The sequence below is a fragment of the Neoarius graeffei genome, chromosome 9 (assembly GCF_027579695.1).
Source record: "Neoarius graeffei isolate fNeoGra1 chromosome 9, fNeoGra1.pri, whole genome shotgun sequence".
NCBI classification, from domain to species: Eukaryota; Metazoa; Chordata; class Actinopteri; order Siluriformes; family Ariidae; genus Neoarius; species Neoarius graeffei.
Genome location: NC_083577.1, coordinates 82,625,385 through 82,642,949, shown reverse-complemented (window position 1 = coordinate 82,642,949; position 17,565 = coordinate 82,625,385). Strand labels below are relative to the sequence as shown.

The 17,565-nt window shown below is 45.6% G+C and overlaps 1 protein-coding gene across 1 annotated transcript in view; it reads left to right on the top strand.

Moving 5' to 3' along the window:
* LOC132892045 (coiled-coil domain-containing protein 148-like) overlaps positions 1-17,565 on the top strand; it is a 353,986-nt gene that overhangs the window by 294,751 nt on the left and 41,670 nt on the right. Inside the window, exon 11 of the mRNA XM_060930375.1 lies at positions 9,399-9,539. Within this exon, the coding sequence (XP_060786358.1) occupies positions 9,399-9,539 (141 nt within the window). The remainder of the gene's footprint in view (positions 1-9,398; positions 9,540-17,565) is intronic.

Below are 17,565 nucleotides of genomic sequence, written 5' to 3'. Positions count from 1 at the left end.
ATGACATGGCCCCCTTGTTCACCTGACCTAAACCCCATAGAGAACCTGTGGTCCATTATAAAACGTGAGGGCTACAAAGAGGGAAAACAGTACACCTCTCTGAACAGCGTCTGGGAGGCCGTGGTTGCTGCTGCACACAATGTTGGTCGTGAACAGATAAAGAAATTGACAATCTATGGATGGAAGGCTTTTGAGTGTCCTCATGAAGAAGGGTGGCTATATTGGTCACTGATTTGTTTTTGTTTTGTGTTTGAATGTCAGATATGTTTATTTGCAAATCTGGAGTTGTCATATCAGTGTACCTGGTGAAAATAAATAAGTGAAATGGCTACATATTTGGTTTTTATTAACTTGCCTAATAATTCTGCACAGTGAAAGTTACCTGAACACATACATATTCTCCTAAGATGGCCAAAACTAAAAACACCCCACTCTAACTTCCATACATATTCAGCTTTGATATTTATGAGTCTTTTTGGTTGATTGAGAACATAGTTATTGTTCAATAATAAAACTAATCCTCAAAAATACAACTTGCCTAATAATTCTGCACTCATTGTACACTCCTAACATAGCTCAGGTTACAGCAGCTTTTTTAGAATACACCTTTGTCAAATATATATTTTTTAATCTAGCAAGCTAACATTAGCAGAAGCATGGAAAACATGTATTCATGGATAGTTAATGCTGCTTCTTTGGCGTCCAAAAGTCTGAGGCCACACTGGAAATCTGGAATTTTTTTTTTTTAATTTCAAATTGGAAATAAACAGGCGGCATGGTGGTGTAGTGGTTAGCGCTGTCGCCTCACAGCAAGAAGGTCCGGGTTCGAGCCCTGTGGCTGGCGAGGGCCTTTCTGTGCGGAGTTTGCATGTTCTCCCCGTGTCCGCGTGGGTTTCCTCCGGGTGCTCCGGTTTCCCCCACAGTCCAAAGACATGCAGGTTAGGTTAACTGGTGACTCTAAATTGAGCGTAGGTGTGAATGTGAGTGTGAATGGTTGTCTGTGTCTGTGTGTCAGCCCTGTGATGACCTGGCAACTTGTCCAGGGTGTACCCCGCCTTTCGCCCGTAGTCAGCTGGGATAGGCTCCAGCTTGCCTGCGACCCTGTAGAACAGGATAAAGCGGCTACAGATAATGAGATGAATGGAAATAAACAGAAGGTTTTACAATTTTGAAATATTCAAAACCAGTGGTGGATAGTTAGTTACTATTAGAGCTGGGACTTGAGCTCAGCCAAAACTTAGCCAGACAGCAAAAAAGCAACAGGACAAAGGATTTTGCAAGGGATTAGCGGCAGGCTGCCAGGTCGCTCTGTTGTGTGTACGGTAGTCATCGATGTTGATTTTAAAAGTAACTCAGTAAATTACACAGGGAAGTGGATACTTAAGTCTGAGTGAAAAATACTGTGGTGAGCGAGCAGCGTGGAAGAAGAGTCTGGAGACAGAAATCTTAGGGTGTATTCAGACCAGGATAGTTCGATAGTTCACTTGCTTTGGTCCGAACCAAATGTTTTTTTTTATTTTTTCATTTTGGTGCGGTTCGCTTTCACACTGTACATTTTAGTAAGCGGACCAAAATCTGTCAACAAAGCCACGCGCCCTGAGGTTATTCAGCTATTGGTCAGAGACGACACGCGCACAAAGCGTTAAGTTCAAAAGTAGTCATGGAGGCTTTCCGTGCTGTTATTCTTTTTAATGTCATCAAAGCTATATGTTTTTTCCAGTTTTTACTGTTTTCACAATTGTGCGATTACTATGCTGTTGTACAAGTAATTTATCAACGACGACGACAAAGGGCAAGGCGGCTACGGAGGATAGCGCTGATGAGCGCACATCATGTTGTGACAGTTCTGGCTCTTCACGCAATAGATGAATTTCTTTTTTGCGTTGCTAGTACTGCCACTTTTTGAAAGAACGTCCCTGATTTTAATGTAGGTCTGACGGAGTTTCTTCACTTTTAGCCGACATTGTTCTGGGGAGCGCATGAACCCCTTCTCCTTCATTTTCTCACTGAATACAGCAAACACGTCGGCATTTTTGTGTGTTCTCTCCAAAAGCTCAGATATGTGGACATCTGCCCATATATCCACAAGGGTGCGCGTTTCTTCCTCGGCTCACGTTTGCCCCCTACTCATTTTTTGCACTCTAGTCTAGCCTACCACTGGTCTGAATGACTGAACAACTGTTGTAAGGTTCCCTTGACAACCGAAACAGTGTTTGCACTTTGCGGTGGAGTATCAAGACTCTGTTTCCCATAATGCTCGACAAATGACAGAAGCTCCTGAGGTACAAAAAAGCAAAACTGTCGGATTAGGTCCGGTCTGCTTTCACACCTCCAAAAGATCCGCACCAGGGTTCCTTTGGTCCGGACCGAGTCCGGCCTTGCAGCTCGGTCTCGGTCCTCTTGTTTGGTCCGGACCAGAGTTCGGTGGTTTGTATTCAGACCAACCCAAAAGGTCCGGACCAGGGGAAATTTGGTTCGTTTGGTCGTTTGGTCCGGACCAAACAACGTAGGTGTGAATACGCCATTAGTTTCTTGGTCGTTAGCCTGTGCTACTTGCTCTCTCTGTCATAGCACTGGCTTGACTGCTTTATTAGCATTCGCTAACATTACTGATGAACAATTCACGGGAAAGCTCGTGTTGGCCACACGTGTACGTGTGATGAATAAAGTTGTTCTTGTTCTTCTTCTTCAATTTAGAAATAAGTTCACATTTTGTCAGCTAAGTGGTGGTTTTTTTTAATAAAATGACATCATCAGCTATTAAGGATTATTATATATGCTTCCAGTCAATTTTTTTGAATAACCTTTCTGAACATTTTTGGTTGAACTTCAAGAAATGTGTTCAAATTAAAGATGGAAACATTTATCAGTTGTAGTGCCAGAAGTCGCTCATTGTCCGTGCAGTGTGTTAGTTGCACATGTTAGCACCTGATAATCATTTTAATGTGCTAATCACTGAGGGAAATGGAAATATTTCTCTTTGTAAAAGAAGCGTGGCTAATCGCACTCAAGTGTGGATCTGCCTTTGTACTTCTCAGGCAGGATGTGTAATAAAAGCAAGTGAACTTCCTGCCTTGCACTGCACTCCGTTGACACACAGAGACCCGGCGAGTGGAAAGGTGTAATGTGAATTAACACGTGTGAACACTGACACCGACCCACTCCGCTACTGCGAAGCCGCTTATCTGTTAAACACAATCCACTGTGGACAGAAAAGAGGTGTTGATTCTCCATGCCGAACCCCAGGGATGAGGATGCTCCAGCGACAGAGGTGTTAATGTGTGTGTGTGGGGGGGGGGGATGGTGTTACTAAACTCTGCTGATGTAAATCAGTTTGCGTGTTTGAAACTCACAGCTTGAGAGCTTTTTGCATTATCAGGAGACAGCTGCTAATCCCACCTGTCATTCACTTGTGTGTGTGTGTGTGTGAGAGAGAGAGATTTACTGTGTAAAAAGTGGTGTGTGTGTGTGTGAGAGAGAGAGAGATTTACTGTGTAAAAAAGTGGTGTGTGTGTGTGTGTGTGAGAGAGAGAGATTTACTGTGTAAAAAGTGGTGTGTGTGTGTGAGAGAGAGAGAGAGAGAGAGAGAGAGAGATTTACTGTGTAAAAAAGTGGTGTGTGTGTGTGTGTGTGTGTGTGAGAGAGAGAGATTTACTGTGTAAAAAGTGGTGTGTGTGTGTGTGAGAGAGAGAGATTTACTGTGTAAAAAAGTGGAGTGTGTGTGTGTGTGTATGAGAGAGATTTACTGTGTAAAAAAGTGGAGTGTGTGTGTGTGTGTGTGTGTGTGTGTGTGTGTGTGTGTGTGTGTGTGTGCGCGCGCAAATATTTGTTGAGTTTTCTTCTGCTTTTAAAGTTCAGCTTCTTATTTTCGGAACTCGGTTCAAGAGTGTTCTCTACATTATAACCTGAATACTGCAGCTTTTGTATTTTTTATGATAAGATTCTTTAAAAAAAGAATATGAATATATATATATATATATATATATATATATATATATATATATATATATATCACAGAAGCACGGCAGGCCAGAACTGAGTTCTCAAAAACTCTTTTATTTTAGCTTTTCAACTTTTATGTTCACTCTCTCACATACATGCACGCACGCACACAAGCATCCAGATTGGGGGAGAGCTCCCTTCCTCTGCTCTCCCTCTCCTCTTTATAGGGCACGGTCACTGGGGAAGACACACAAACACAGGTTAGTTCCCATCAGGTGTAGTGATTCTGCCACTTACCTTCTCTGACTCCGCCCTCCATTCACAGACTGTTACAAACAGATGTAGCAGTGTAACATCTATGACAAAAGTCACAGGGCTCATTTAAGTCTAGGGGTATTTTATTGTAAAATAATAACAAAACAAACCAAGGAAAAACCAACAAAGAATTAAACTACATACAAAAGGGGAAACCAACCACAAAGGAGAAACAAGCAGGCATCAAATGGGTGTGGAACCAACCCCCGAGGAGAGAGAGAGTCTTCAGGCTCCCACCCTAGCATTTATAGAGGAGACATCATTGGCTCCACACCAACCACCTGTAAAACAATTAAGTGCAGCAACCATACAAAAAAGTACTGGGGGCCCCTAGTGGTAGGAGGACGTAACACAGACTGATGCTTGACCATGCCCCTGCTGCCATATACCTCCACCGCCCGACTCAGGCCGGGGAGCTGTCCGGCCTGAAGCCAATTCCCCCCCCGACGGGAGAGGAAGTCTGCCACAACCATCTGCGCCCCCGGCCTGTGGACCACCTCGAACTTAAATGGCTGGAGTGCCAGACACCAACGGGTGATCCGCACGTTGGCATCCTTCATGCGGTGGAGCCACTGCAGGGGCGCGTGGTCTGAACAGAGGGTGAAAGGGCGCCCCGGCAGGTAGTAGCGGAGGGCGAGGACTGCCTACTTGATGGCGAGGCACTCCTTTTCTATTGTGCTGTAGCGGCCCTCGTGCACCGACAGCTTCCGGCTGATGTACAGCACTGGACGGTCCTCCCCCTCCACCTCCTGGTACAGAACAGCCCCCAGCCCCCTATCTGACGTGTCCGTCTGCAAAACAAAGGGGAGAGTGAAGTCAGGGGAGTGTAATAGTGGCCCTCCACACAGTGCAGACTTTACCTCCGAGAAAGCTCGCTGGCATTGCTCCATCCACTGGACCGGATCTGGTGCCCCCTTTTAAATGAGATCAGTCAGCGGGCTGGTGACATCCAAATAAATAGGTATAAGCCTACGATAATAGCCAGCCAGCCCCAGGAACTGTCTCACCCCCTTTTTGGTCTTGGGCCTCGGGCAGGCCGCAATCGCTGCTGTCTTGTTGATTTGGGGACGCACTTGCCCATTGCCCAAGTGGAAGCCCAGATACCGTACTTCCACCCGCCCAATTGCACACTTCTTCAGGTTGGCTGTGAGACCCGCTCACCTCAGCGACCCAAGGACGGCCCTCAGGTGTTTTAGGTGCCGCGTCCAGTCATTACTGTAAATAATGATATCATCTAGGTATGCAGCCACGTAGGTGGCGTGGGGGCGGAGGACCCTATCCATAAGCCGCTGGAACGTAGCGGGCACCCCAAACAGCCCAAAAGGAAGTGTGACGAACTGGTGTAAGCCAAACGGTGTGGAAAAGGCCGTTTTCTCTCAGGATAGCGGAGTCAAGGGGATCTGTCAATATCCCTTTGTCAAATCCAGTGTCGAATAAAAATGAGCCGTGCCTAGTCGATCGAGCAACTCGTCAGTACGAGGCATTGGGTGTGCATCGAATTTAGACACCGCGTTGACTTTTCTATAGTCCACACAGAACTGGACCGACCCGTCGGCCTTGGGCACCAAGACCACCGGGCTGCTCCAGTCACTGTGGGACTCCTCGACGATGCCCATTTCGAGCATGGCCTCGAGTTCTTCCCAAACCACCTTTTTTTTGTGTTCGGGCAGTCTGTAAGGGCGGCTGCGCACTACTACCCCCGGGGGCATCTCAATGTGGTGTTCTATGAGGTGGGTGTGGCCGGGCAGGGGCGAGAACACGTCAGAAAATTCTTTTTGCAACTGGGCGACCTCCGCGAGTTGGGTCGGGGAGAGGTGGGCTCCTCAGGGGACCGGAGCGGTGGGCGATGTCAATTTTCCTTTTTGAACCTCCGGCCCCAGCTCTGCCTTCTCCGGAACCACCAACGCCACGGGGACCTCCTCGCTCCAAAGTTTTAACAGATTGAGGTGGTAAATCTGTAATGCCCCGCCCCTGTCCGTTCGCCTCACCTCATAGTCGACGTCCCCGACTCGCCATGTGACCTGAAAGGGTCCTTGCCACCTGGCGATTAATTTGGAGCTCGATGTGGGCAACAGCACAAGTACTTTATCTCCCAGTGTGAACTCCCTAAGGCGTGTCCCCCTGTCATACAGACGGACTTGACGTTCTTGGGCCTGCCGCAAATTCTCCTAGGTTAAGTGCGTGAGGGTGTGGAGTTTGGCGGGCAGGTCGATAATGTACTGAATTTCATTTTTACTTGTTGAAGGTCCCTTCTCCCAATTTTCACGCAGCACATCTAGAATGCCACGCAGCTTACGCCCGTATAATAATTAGAATGGGGAGAACCCCATGGAGGCTTGTGGGACCTCTTGCACTGCGAATAACAGGGGCTCGAGCCATTTATCCCAGTTGTGTGCGTCCTCGCTTACAATTTTTTTAATTATGTTTTTGAGGGTGCGATTGAACCGTTCGACTAAGCCATCCATTTGTGGGTGATAAACGCTGGTGCGGATAGGCTTAATTCCCAGTAACCCATACAGTTCGCACAGTGTGTGTGACATAAATGTAGTGCCTTGGTCAGTCAGAATCTCTTTGGGGATTCCAACTCAGGAGATGACACGGAAGAGCGTTTCTGCAATACTGCATGCTAAGATATTGTGAAGAGGCACTGCTTCCGGATATTGCGTTGCATAGTCCACCAGAACTAAAATAAAGCGATATCCTCGTGTTGACCGATCTAATGGCCCGACGAGATCCATCCTAATTCTTTTGAACGGGGTCTCGATTAATGGCAGAGGGCGCAAAGGCGCTTTTGGAATGGCCGCGGGATTTACTAACTGGCATTCGCGGCATGCCATACACCACCTACGGGCATCGCCGCGAATCCCTGGCCAATAGAACTGGGCCATTATTCGGGCTAGTGTCTTATCCCGCCCCAGGTGTCTGGCCATGGAATTGAAGTGAGCCGCCTGGAATACAAGTTCCTGGTGGCTCTTTGAGGTTAAAAGCTGAGTTGTCAGTTCTTTAGTCTGAGTGTCCTGCATCACTCGGTATAACCTATCCTTCATAATGGAGAAATAGGGGAAAGACGGTGTGGCGTTTGGCTGGAGCGTTTGACCATCAGTTACTCTCACTTGGTCAAATGCATACCGCAGAGTCCCGTCCCGTGGCTGCTGTAACGGGAAATCCGTGAGGGATTCCCTGAGAGAGGGAGGAGGAGCATGCTGCTCCTCACTCTGATGCGGTGATGACGTAGACGGCTCTGTGACAGCTGCTCCCGCCAATGACACACCGGGACCTCCCCCCGCTAAACTATGGCAGGCCTCACTCTTCACTAAATGAGTCATTAATTCCCCAAATCCCGGCCAATCGGTCCCCAAAATTATCGAGTGGGTAAGGCGAGGATTAACCGCCGCCTTTACTCTCAATTTCTCCCCTTTAAATAGAATGTGGACCGACACTAAAGGGTAGTTGTGAACATCCCCGTGCACACACAACACATTCACCAATTGTGCTCTCCCCAATGCCTCATCTTGCACCAGGCTTTGGTGGATTGAGGTCTGATTACAGCCAGAGTCCACCAAAGCCTGATACGTATCCCCTTGGATACTCACCGGTATGTGATATGCTCCGGCCCGATCGAGGGCGGTCTCTGGCATGTCGGGGATCCGGACCACTGCGCCCACCTCCATTGCCGAGCACGGATGCTGGAGGTGCCCTGGCTCCCCGCAGCGCCACCATACCGGCCCAGGCTCTCCCTCTGCACCGGTGTTCCGGAGTTCACTCACCTGAGGGGGGCAAGACACAGACACGAAAGTAGGAAACAATAGGGCACCACGGGTGCGGTGGGCCAGCTGGGGTGGAGTCGGCCCCCGCCTCCACGGTGGGGGAACGGGGTGAGGACGAGGAACAGAAGCAGAGGGAGAGAGAGAAGAGAGGGGAGAAGAGGGGACACACCGTCCTGCCGTCGGAACAGCCGCCATATAGTCCTCTGCCAGCTCGATGGCCCGATCCAGCAACACCGGGTGATGGCACTGGACCCACTCCCACATGTTGGAGGATGGCCCTGCGGAGGTCGGCATAGACCAGCTGGCTGTCGGCGGGGAGCTGTAGCGTGGCCAGCTGCGCCTCGCCCGTTAGCAGGGGGAGGAGGCGCGCCACGCGCTGCTCCACCGGCCAACCCCATGCATCTGCTGCCTGCTCTAAAAGAGTGAGGAAGTCTTCAGGGTCGTCCTGCGGACCCATCTTCGTTAGGGTGAGGTGGGGAGGGTCCACGCCGGTGGTGATGGTGGACCCCGCCGACGCAAGCAGGTGTGGGAACGCCTGGCGATCTTCCTGCTGCGCCAGCACCTGGGCTTCGAACCATTGTTCTTGCTCCTTCTGGAGGGTGACCAGCGCCTGGTGCTGGCTCTGTTGGGCCATGGTGAGGGCATGGACCAGGTCCTTGAAGGGGGAGGACTCCATGGGGCTGTTCTCTTCCATACTCCGAGTCCCGGGTTTCGGCACCACTGTAGCAAGAGTTCTACGTGGGTGGAGCACAGAAGCACGGCAGGCCAGAACTGAGTTCTCAAAAACTCTTTTATTTTAGCTTTTCAGCTTTTATGCTCACTCTCTCACATGCATACACGCACGCACACAAGCGTCCAGGTTGGGGGAGAGCTCCCTTCCTCTGCTCTCCCTCTCTTTATAGGGCACGGTCACTGGGGAAGACACACAAACACAGTTTAATTCCCATCAGGTGTAGTGATTCTGCCACTTACCTTCCCTAACTCCGCCCTCCATTCACAGACTGATGCTTGACCACGCCCCCGCTGCCACAGACCCGTTCTCTGTTTTTGGACACAAACATCAGTATTACGTTCTTTATTAGAAAACACCTTGCTGATGATCCAGCACTTCTTGAGGTTGATGAACAAGAACATGGTCCTATGTTGTCAGAAACTCACATCGTTGAAGGGCTGGAGGAGAATTAACACACACACACACACAATGGGGAAAAAAAAGAAGCCTAATCTCAAACCGTATACACTAAAAATGCATTTATGTTGGCAGATCACTCGTACCAGAATCATCTGGAAAAGAAAATTATACTCTACAGTAAGTCATGTTATATTTTGTGTGTGTGTGTGTGTGTGTGTGTGTGTGTGTGTGTGTGTGTGTAGCTGCAGCAGTGGCGAGAGCAGCAGGAAGAGGTGGCTCAGATGGAGGCGGCTCTAGCAGCTCGCTGGCTGGAGGAGGAGCAGGAAAGACAGAGAGAGGAGCAGGAGAGAGAGCACGCCAGGAGGACCAGACAGAAACAAAAAGTACACACACACGCGTACACACACACACACGCAGTGGAAACACGCTGCGGTTTTGGTGTTCATTTATGAAGGGTTCTTAATGGTTGGTTGAAGACATTTGAATGAATCCATTTCAGTTTTATAACCCTTCCATCTCTCATGTGGTTTCGCAATTATTAGTATTTTAAATCCATTTCATATTACAGCTTTAAATCTCAAATATGGTCATTTCAGCTTTGAATTCAGGGGTTATTTTCTTTGGGGATCTTTGCCATACAATACTGATGGTAATAATAAGTTTTAAAAGGTGCTTATTATGAGAAATGGCAGGATTTAATGTTAGATAATTTTATCAGATTTTTTTCTGTTTCTAATCTCTCGATCATAGTCACACGGGGAAATTCTGACAGGTCTATAGAGCGTTAAGTGTAAAACACTGAATACCATTTTTTTATCTGACCTTTTAGCCCTGTGACAGATTGGCGACCTGTCGAGGGTGAACCCCGCCTCACGCTCAAACGCCGCTGGGATTGGCTCCAGCTCACCTGATAGAGAAGCAGTATAGAAAATGGATGGATGGATGGAGCTGAGGTTTTGAAAATGTAAAGCATTACGATACATTTAGATTGTGATTCATCTGTACATTTTAAATATAAATCAGTGTTAACTCTAATTTTAAATGTTAACTATAAACTTCATGTTAAATCCTAATCTAAATGTTAAATTGTAATAGATTCCCATTACCACAAAATTCAGAAATGGAGGGGATATGAACAAGATGTTTAACTACTATATTTAATGTTTAGATTTATATTTAACATTTAGATTAAACATTTAAACTTACATTTAAAGTTTCTATTGAAACCTGAAACTGTTATTAAAAATATATAATATATATATATAATACCATGAAAAAGTTCCTTTTTTTCATAATTTAATTCAAAAAGGTAAACTTTCATATATTCTATATTCATTACATGTAAAGTGAAATATTTAATGCCTTTTTTGTTTTAATTTTGATGATTATGGCTTATAGCTCATGAAAATCAGAAATCCAGTATCTCAAATTATTAGAATATTCCCTAAGATCAATCAAAAAAAGGATTTACAATACAGAAATGTCCAACTTCTGAAAAGTATATTCATTTATACACTCAGTACTTGGTTGGGGCTCCTTTACCATAAATTACTGTATCAATGCGGTGTGGCGTGGAGGTGATCAGTCTGTGGCACTGCTGAGGTGTTATTGAAGCCCAGGTTGCTTTGATAGTGGCCTTCAGCGTATCTGTATTTTTGGGTCGGGTGTTTCTCATCTTCCTCTTGACAATACCCCATAGATTCTCTATGGGGTTCACGTCAGGCAAGTTGGCTGGCCAATCAAACACAGTAATATCATGGTCAGCAAACCATTTGGTAGTAGTTTTGGCACTGTGGGTAGGTGCTAAGTCCTGCTGGAAAAGGAAATCAGCATCTCCAAAAAGCTCGTCAGCAGATGGAAGCATGAAGTGCTCTAAAATCTCCTGGTAGATGGCTGTGTTGACTTTGGACTTGATGAAATACAGTGGAGCAACACCAGCAGATGACATGGCACCCCAAATCATCACAGACTGTGGAAACTTCACACTGGGCTTCAAACACCTTGGATTCTGTGCCTCTCCACTCTTCCTCCAGACTCTAGAACCGTGATTTCCAAATTAAATGCAAAATGTACTTTCATCTGAAAAGAGGACTTTGGACCACTGAGCGACAGTCCATTTTTTTCTCTCCTTATCCCAGATAAGACACTTCTGACATTGTCTCTGGCTCAGGAGTAGTTTGATATTAGGAATGCGAAAGTTGTATCCCCTTTCTTGAAGCTGTCTGTTCGTGATGAGTCTTGATACACTGACACCAGCCTCAGTCCACTCCTTGTGAAGCTCTCCCAAGTTCTTGAATCAACTTTTCTTGACAATCCTCTCAAGACTGCGGCCATCCCTGTTGCTTGTGCACCTTTTCCAGCCACCCTTTTCAGCAATGACCTTTTGTGGCTTACCCTCCTTGTGGAGGGCATCAGTGATCATCTTCTGGACAACAGTCAAGTCAGCAGTCTTCCCCATGATTGTGGTTGTGTGTACTGAGCTAGACCGAGAGATACCGTACACTGTGTTCATACTGTTTTACTCAAACTCGAAATGAAATATTCTAATATTTTGAGATGGTTTTTTTATGTTTTTGTACTGTATGCCATACTGATTAAAATTAAAATAGAAAAATGCTTGAAACACTTTAGTTTATGTGTAATGAGTCTATAATATATAACATTTTCACTTTCTTAAATAACTGATGGAAAATATTGAACTTTTTCACAATATTCTAATTTTTTGAGATGCACTAGTGTGTGTGTGTGTGTGTGTGTGTGTGTGTGTGTGTATATATATATATATATATATATATATATATATATATAGAGAGAGAGAGAGAGAGAGAGAGAGAGAGAGAGAGTCAGGTGCGCAAGAGAGGTAGATGTAAACGCAGAAGTGTTTATTATAATACAGTGCGATCTATATACAAAGTGCAGGAAACACACACAACAACAAACAGTCCAAATCAGCAGGCAAGGTCATAAACAGGAAAACAGGCAAATGGTCGATCGAGGCGCGAACAGGATATTGGAGGCAAAACAAGGACAAGAACTAGAACCAGGAACAGGAGTCGAGAAACCAGGAAAATCACAAGGACGGGAAACAAGGCTCGGTAATGTGCATGGAACGTGGCGTAATACTTCGCGGCGCATTACCATCGGCACAGTCCTTAAATAGCCCAACATAGTTCATTGATTGAAAACAGGTGTGCCTTGTTCACGGGGCGCATGCTGTAGCTCACTCGGCGCGTGCACAGCCCGAGGCGCGCCTTCAGGTGCACGCGCCAAGGCGCGCAGGACTGACAGAACCCCCTCCCAAAGAGCTCCCTCCAGGAGCCAAAAGTCCATAACACTTGGCCCCGGAGGGGGTTCAGGCTTAGGCTCTGGACATGACTTGGGTTCTAGGCTAGGAGTAGGCTTGACCTCGGGACTTGACGTGGACTCTGGACTGGACTCGGGCTTTGAAGATGACGTGGACTCTGGACTGGATTTGGGTTCGAGCTCTGAAGATGACGAGGACTCAGGCTCAGGTTCTGTAGACGACTCGGTTTCAGGACTGGACTTGGGCTCGAGCTCTGAAGACGACGAGAACTCGGGCTCAGGCTCTGGAGACAGCTCAGGTTCTGGCTCTGGAGACAGCTCGGGCTCTGGCTCTGGAGACGGCTCGGGCTCTTGTTAGACTGTAGACAACTCGGTTTCAGGTATATAACCAGCAGTAAGCCACAATAAAAGAAACAAAGTCAGTATTTGGTGTGAGACGACCCTTTAATTTAAAAAAAAAAAAAGTAGTCTCAGGTAGTGAGTGCAGTTTTATGCGGAAATGAGCTTTAGGTTTTACTGAGCATCTTCCAGAACGAGCCACAGTTCTTCTGGACACTTTGACTGTCACACTCACTTCTTCATTTTGCACCAAAAATTTTTGAGTAGCCTTCATTATGTTTTCTTTTTTAATCTGAAAAGTGCGCGCTTATGGAATATGCTGCTCAAATACAAACTTTTTTTCTGTAACATTTAATTTTGTGCTGGAGAATGAAACGAACATCTGAAATATTTTTGTGCTGACTCAATAATGTAGAAGTCATAAAATAGGAATCTATAATAAAGTTTGTATGAAAGAAAATAAGGTGCCTAAGACTTTTGCACAGGACTGTATTTAGCAGTTATTCCACAAAATCGAGTCGTACGTGATCTGATAGCCGATGAGGCGAGTAGCACCGAGCCATGTATGACAAGATTGAGTGGAATAATGGTTTTATTCTATCCACATTCACTGGGTTTGGAGAAACAGAGCATTTTTATTGTTATGTTTTGCCAATTTGATAAATAAAACCTTTATCAAAACGTGCGACAAAATAATTTCTGCTTAGAATGTAAATAAACCGGCGAAATGACCGTATAAATTTGTGAAAAATGCTGTAATAATAGTGGAGCTCCAGCAGAGCACCATACCTAAGAAAAAATGGTAAACCCATCTAGTCGATTTTTTGTGGTGTGTACGTGTACCACCAGTCATACACACCGCCTAGTGGCCAGTGTTAATAATTACCAGTCATACACACCGCCTAGTGGTCAGTGTTAGTAATTACCAGTCATACACACTGCCTTGTGGCCAGTGTTAGTAATTACCAGTCATGCACACTGCCTAGTGGTCAGTGTTAGTAATTACCAGTCATACACACCGCCTAGGCACGGTGGTGTAGTGGTTAGCGCTGTCGCCTCACAGCAAGAAGGTCCGGGTTCGAGCCCCGTGGCCGGCGAGGGCCTTTCTGTGCGGAGTTTGCATGTTCTCCCCGTGTCCGCGTGGGTTTCCTCCGGGTGCTCCGGTTTCCCCCACAGTCCAAAGACATGCAGGTTAGGTTAACTGGTGACTCTAAATTGAGCGTAGGTGTGAATGTGAGTGTGAATGGTTGTCTGTGTCTATGTGTCAGCCCTGTGATGACCTGGCGACTTGTCCAGAGTGTACCCCGCCTTTCGCCCGTAGTCAGCTGGGATAGGCTCCAGCTTGCCTGCGACCCTGTAGAAGGATAAAGCGGCTCGAGATAATGAGATGAGATGAGATAATGAGATGAGACACACCGCCTAGTGGTCAGTGTTAGTAATTACCAGTCATACACACCGCCTAGTGGTCAGTGTTAGTAATTACTAGTCACACACACACCGCCTAGTGGTCAGTGCTAGCCAGTAAAGAAATAAAGCAAAAGAGACTGGCTATGATATAAGAAGATTCTACAACCCAGAAACAGATGGGAGCTCTGCTTTTAGGCAGTGCCTAAATCTAGATATTAATTCTTGAAAAATAAAACTAGAGACCTTTGCAGGTCTGAGCTCAGCCTTTGTCTGATTGGGAGATAGAAGCTACGGTACATAAATAGAAAAAATAGCCCACTCAGAAATATGCTGATGCCAAGATTTGAACTGACGTTGCAAAATCTGTTCTTTTCCTGGACAACACTCTCGACCACTCAGCCACGGAGGATTACATCATAACCTGAGGTTATGTAACATGGCACTTATATAGTCAGTACGGGGTGGAATCGGACCGACTAGTGGCCTAGTGGTAGTGTGTCCGCCTTTCGATCGGGAGATCGTGAGTTCTATTCACGGTCGGGTCATACCAAAGACCATCATAAAAATGGTACCTACCGCCATCTGGCAAGGCACGCTGCAATACAGATGTGCATGGGGAGTTAAACTCTCTTGGTTACCAGAGGACTAGCCCCCCACTGTAACCCTAGCTATGTAATAGGCGAGAGGCCGAGGGCTATGGAAACGGAGATCGGCGCCGCCCGATGCGCCACATACAGGTTGGGCCTGGTTAGTACTTGAGTGGGAGACTGCCTAGGAATACCAGGTACTGTAAGGCGTGGGAAGGACTTTGACTTTTTGACGGGGTGGAATTGCTACCTGAGGTTGGCACGCCAATTACATTCTTAAACACGCTCGAACTTGGTTAAACAGGCTGAGCCAAAAAGATAAATTCTTACCATCAGATACTTTTATTCCATATTTTGTTGCTTTTTTTTGTATTTTGGGGGGGGTTTCTTCTTCTTTAGGGTTTTTTGTCAGTTGGCAAACCAACTTAAAGGTGCATTACCACCACTGACTGGGCTGGAGTGTGAAACAAGATATTGGGGTGAGGGAACCTATATTCTTTTCTCTAGTTCTGTTTCTTTTAAATACTTAACAATTTTGGGGGTTTTGTTTTCAAGTAGAGTTTTTATTTCATCCTGGGTTGGTTCAGCAACACGCTCCGCCATTTTGTTTTCTCTACTCATGGTATATGAGCTGATAGCCTAGTAGTAGAGTCGCCAATCAGAGCATGCGATTGCTCATATCCAGTGAATGTGTGGAATTTTTTTGTAGAGATGGTTTTTGTAGAGAACTGGATGCAAGTGTGTGTTTACTGAAAATCAAGTAGAGAAAGGCAAAACCAGGATCATCATCCAAACTAGGATTAGACTTCAATAAGTAATGCTCAAAAACTAGTTTTGGGTCAAAGAACATGAATAACAGAAACAGAGTAGAAGGGCACTCGGTAGAGTACCTACCTCCGCCAAGCCACATATTCAGATTTGCATCAAAATCTAATCAATTGTTCCTTGGCCCTTGGTTCATGTTTCCTCCAAATGTCATCAAAATCCATTCACTACTTTTTGAGTTACACACAAAAAACAAACGGAGGCGAAAACCTAACCACCTCCAAAGTTGGTGGAAGTAATAATATGCTTATAATCATACAGACAAGATTGCTTAAATAAGATTTCACAAAGTATGCATGAGAGTTTGGTTTATTTTAAAGTGCCATTCCACCATTGGATGTATTCTTTGGCATAAAATACAATATATTTTATGACAACATGACTAGACAGAGAAATCTTTTAGCTTCAAAATGATATATCAAACAATTTTTTGACAACGACAAGTATATTAATTTTGCGACCAAAGTCACCTACCCTTTTAATTTCCGCGCGGTAGTGAAACGTGATGTCATCGGCAGGTTCCCCTTCTTGTGTACCACGTGTCAGTCTATTTTTAGACCAGGAAACCCCCAAAGTGAGTCAGTCATTTCTCCTCGTATATGGGGGCCAAAAAAATTGCGAAAAATTTTGAGTTAATCTTTCATTTAGCTAGATTTATTGGTATTAGCTAGATTTATTGGTATTATTTTTATCGCGTTCTATCCGCCATTGCTGATAATATGTGCCACGTCACACGTCACTTGGTACACAAGAAGGGGAACCTGCCGATGACATCACGCGCGGAAATTAAAAGGGTAGGTGACTTTGGTCGCAAAATTAATATACTTGTCGTTGTCAAAAAATTATGTTTGATATATCATTTTGAAGCTAAAAGATTTCTCTATCTAGTGATACCATTTATATATCTCATCTCATCTCATTATCTCTAGCTGCTTTATCCTTCTACAGGGTCGCAGGCAAGCTGGAGCCTATCCCAGCTGACTATGGGCGAAAGGCGGGGTACACCCTGGACAAGTCGCCAGGTCATCACAGGGCTGACACATAGACACAGACAACCATTCACACTCACATTCACACCTACGGTCAATTTAGAGTCACCAGTTAACCTAACCTGCATGTCTTTGGACTGTGGGGGAAACCGGAGCACCCGGAGGAAACCCACGCGGACACGGGGAGAACATGCAAACTCCACACAGAAAGGCCCTCGCCGGCCCCGGGGCTCGAACCCAAGACCTTCTTGCTGTGAGGCGACAGCGCTAACCACTACACCACCGTGCCGCCCCATTTATATATGTTGTCAAAATATATTGTATTTTATGCCAAAGAATACATCTAATAGTGGAATGGCACTTTAAGGAGTTTGTGAATGGGAGTCAGGTGTGGAGGGTCGTGATAGGGCTCATGTGACTGGTCTGGTGATATGGCTTGTGGTTGTTCACTGTGCTGGCTGTGACATGGCTCACTGCGGATCCTTGGAGTTGAATTTAAATACACGAGAAAGCAGAAATGTGATTTTTGGAAAATCCTCCATTATTTCTATCTACTCTTTTGCCAATCTGTAAAGAATTTATGCATTTACCAGGATTTTAAATTAATTGGTCCAATTTATCTGCCCATCCCACTAAGGCATTAACTATTCCTGCTCATGTTGCCACTGTAAAGCATTTTAAATATTTAGGAACCAAAGTTTTCCCTCTCGTTAAATCACATTGTGAAAATAATATAATTGTACAGAAGCTCTGAGTAAAATGGTTATAGATTTTGGATACATGAATTAGTCGTCTCACTTCCAGCCAAGGTCTTATTTCTATTATACAAACCTGGCTTGTGTAAATTAGTCAGGAAGTATAAATATTCTTGACTCAAACTGGATTCAAAGAGGAGGAATGATGATGGTGGTCTGGGGTTAAGTAATTTTCAATATGACTTAGTGATTACACCCAAGTAT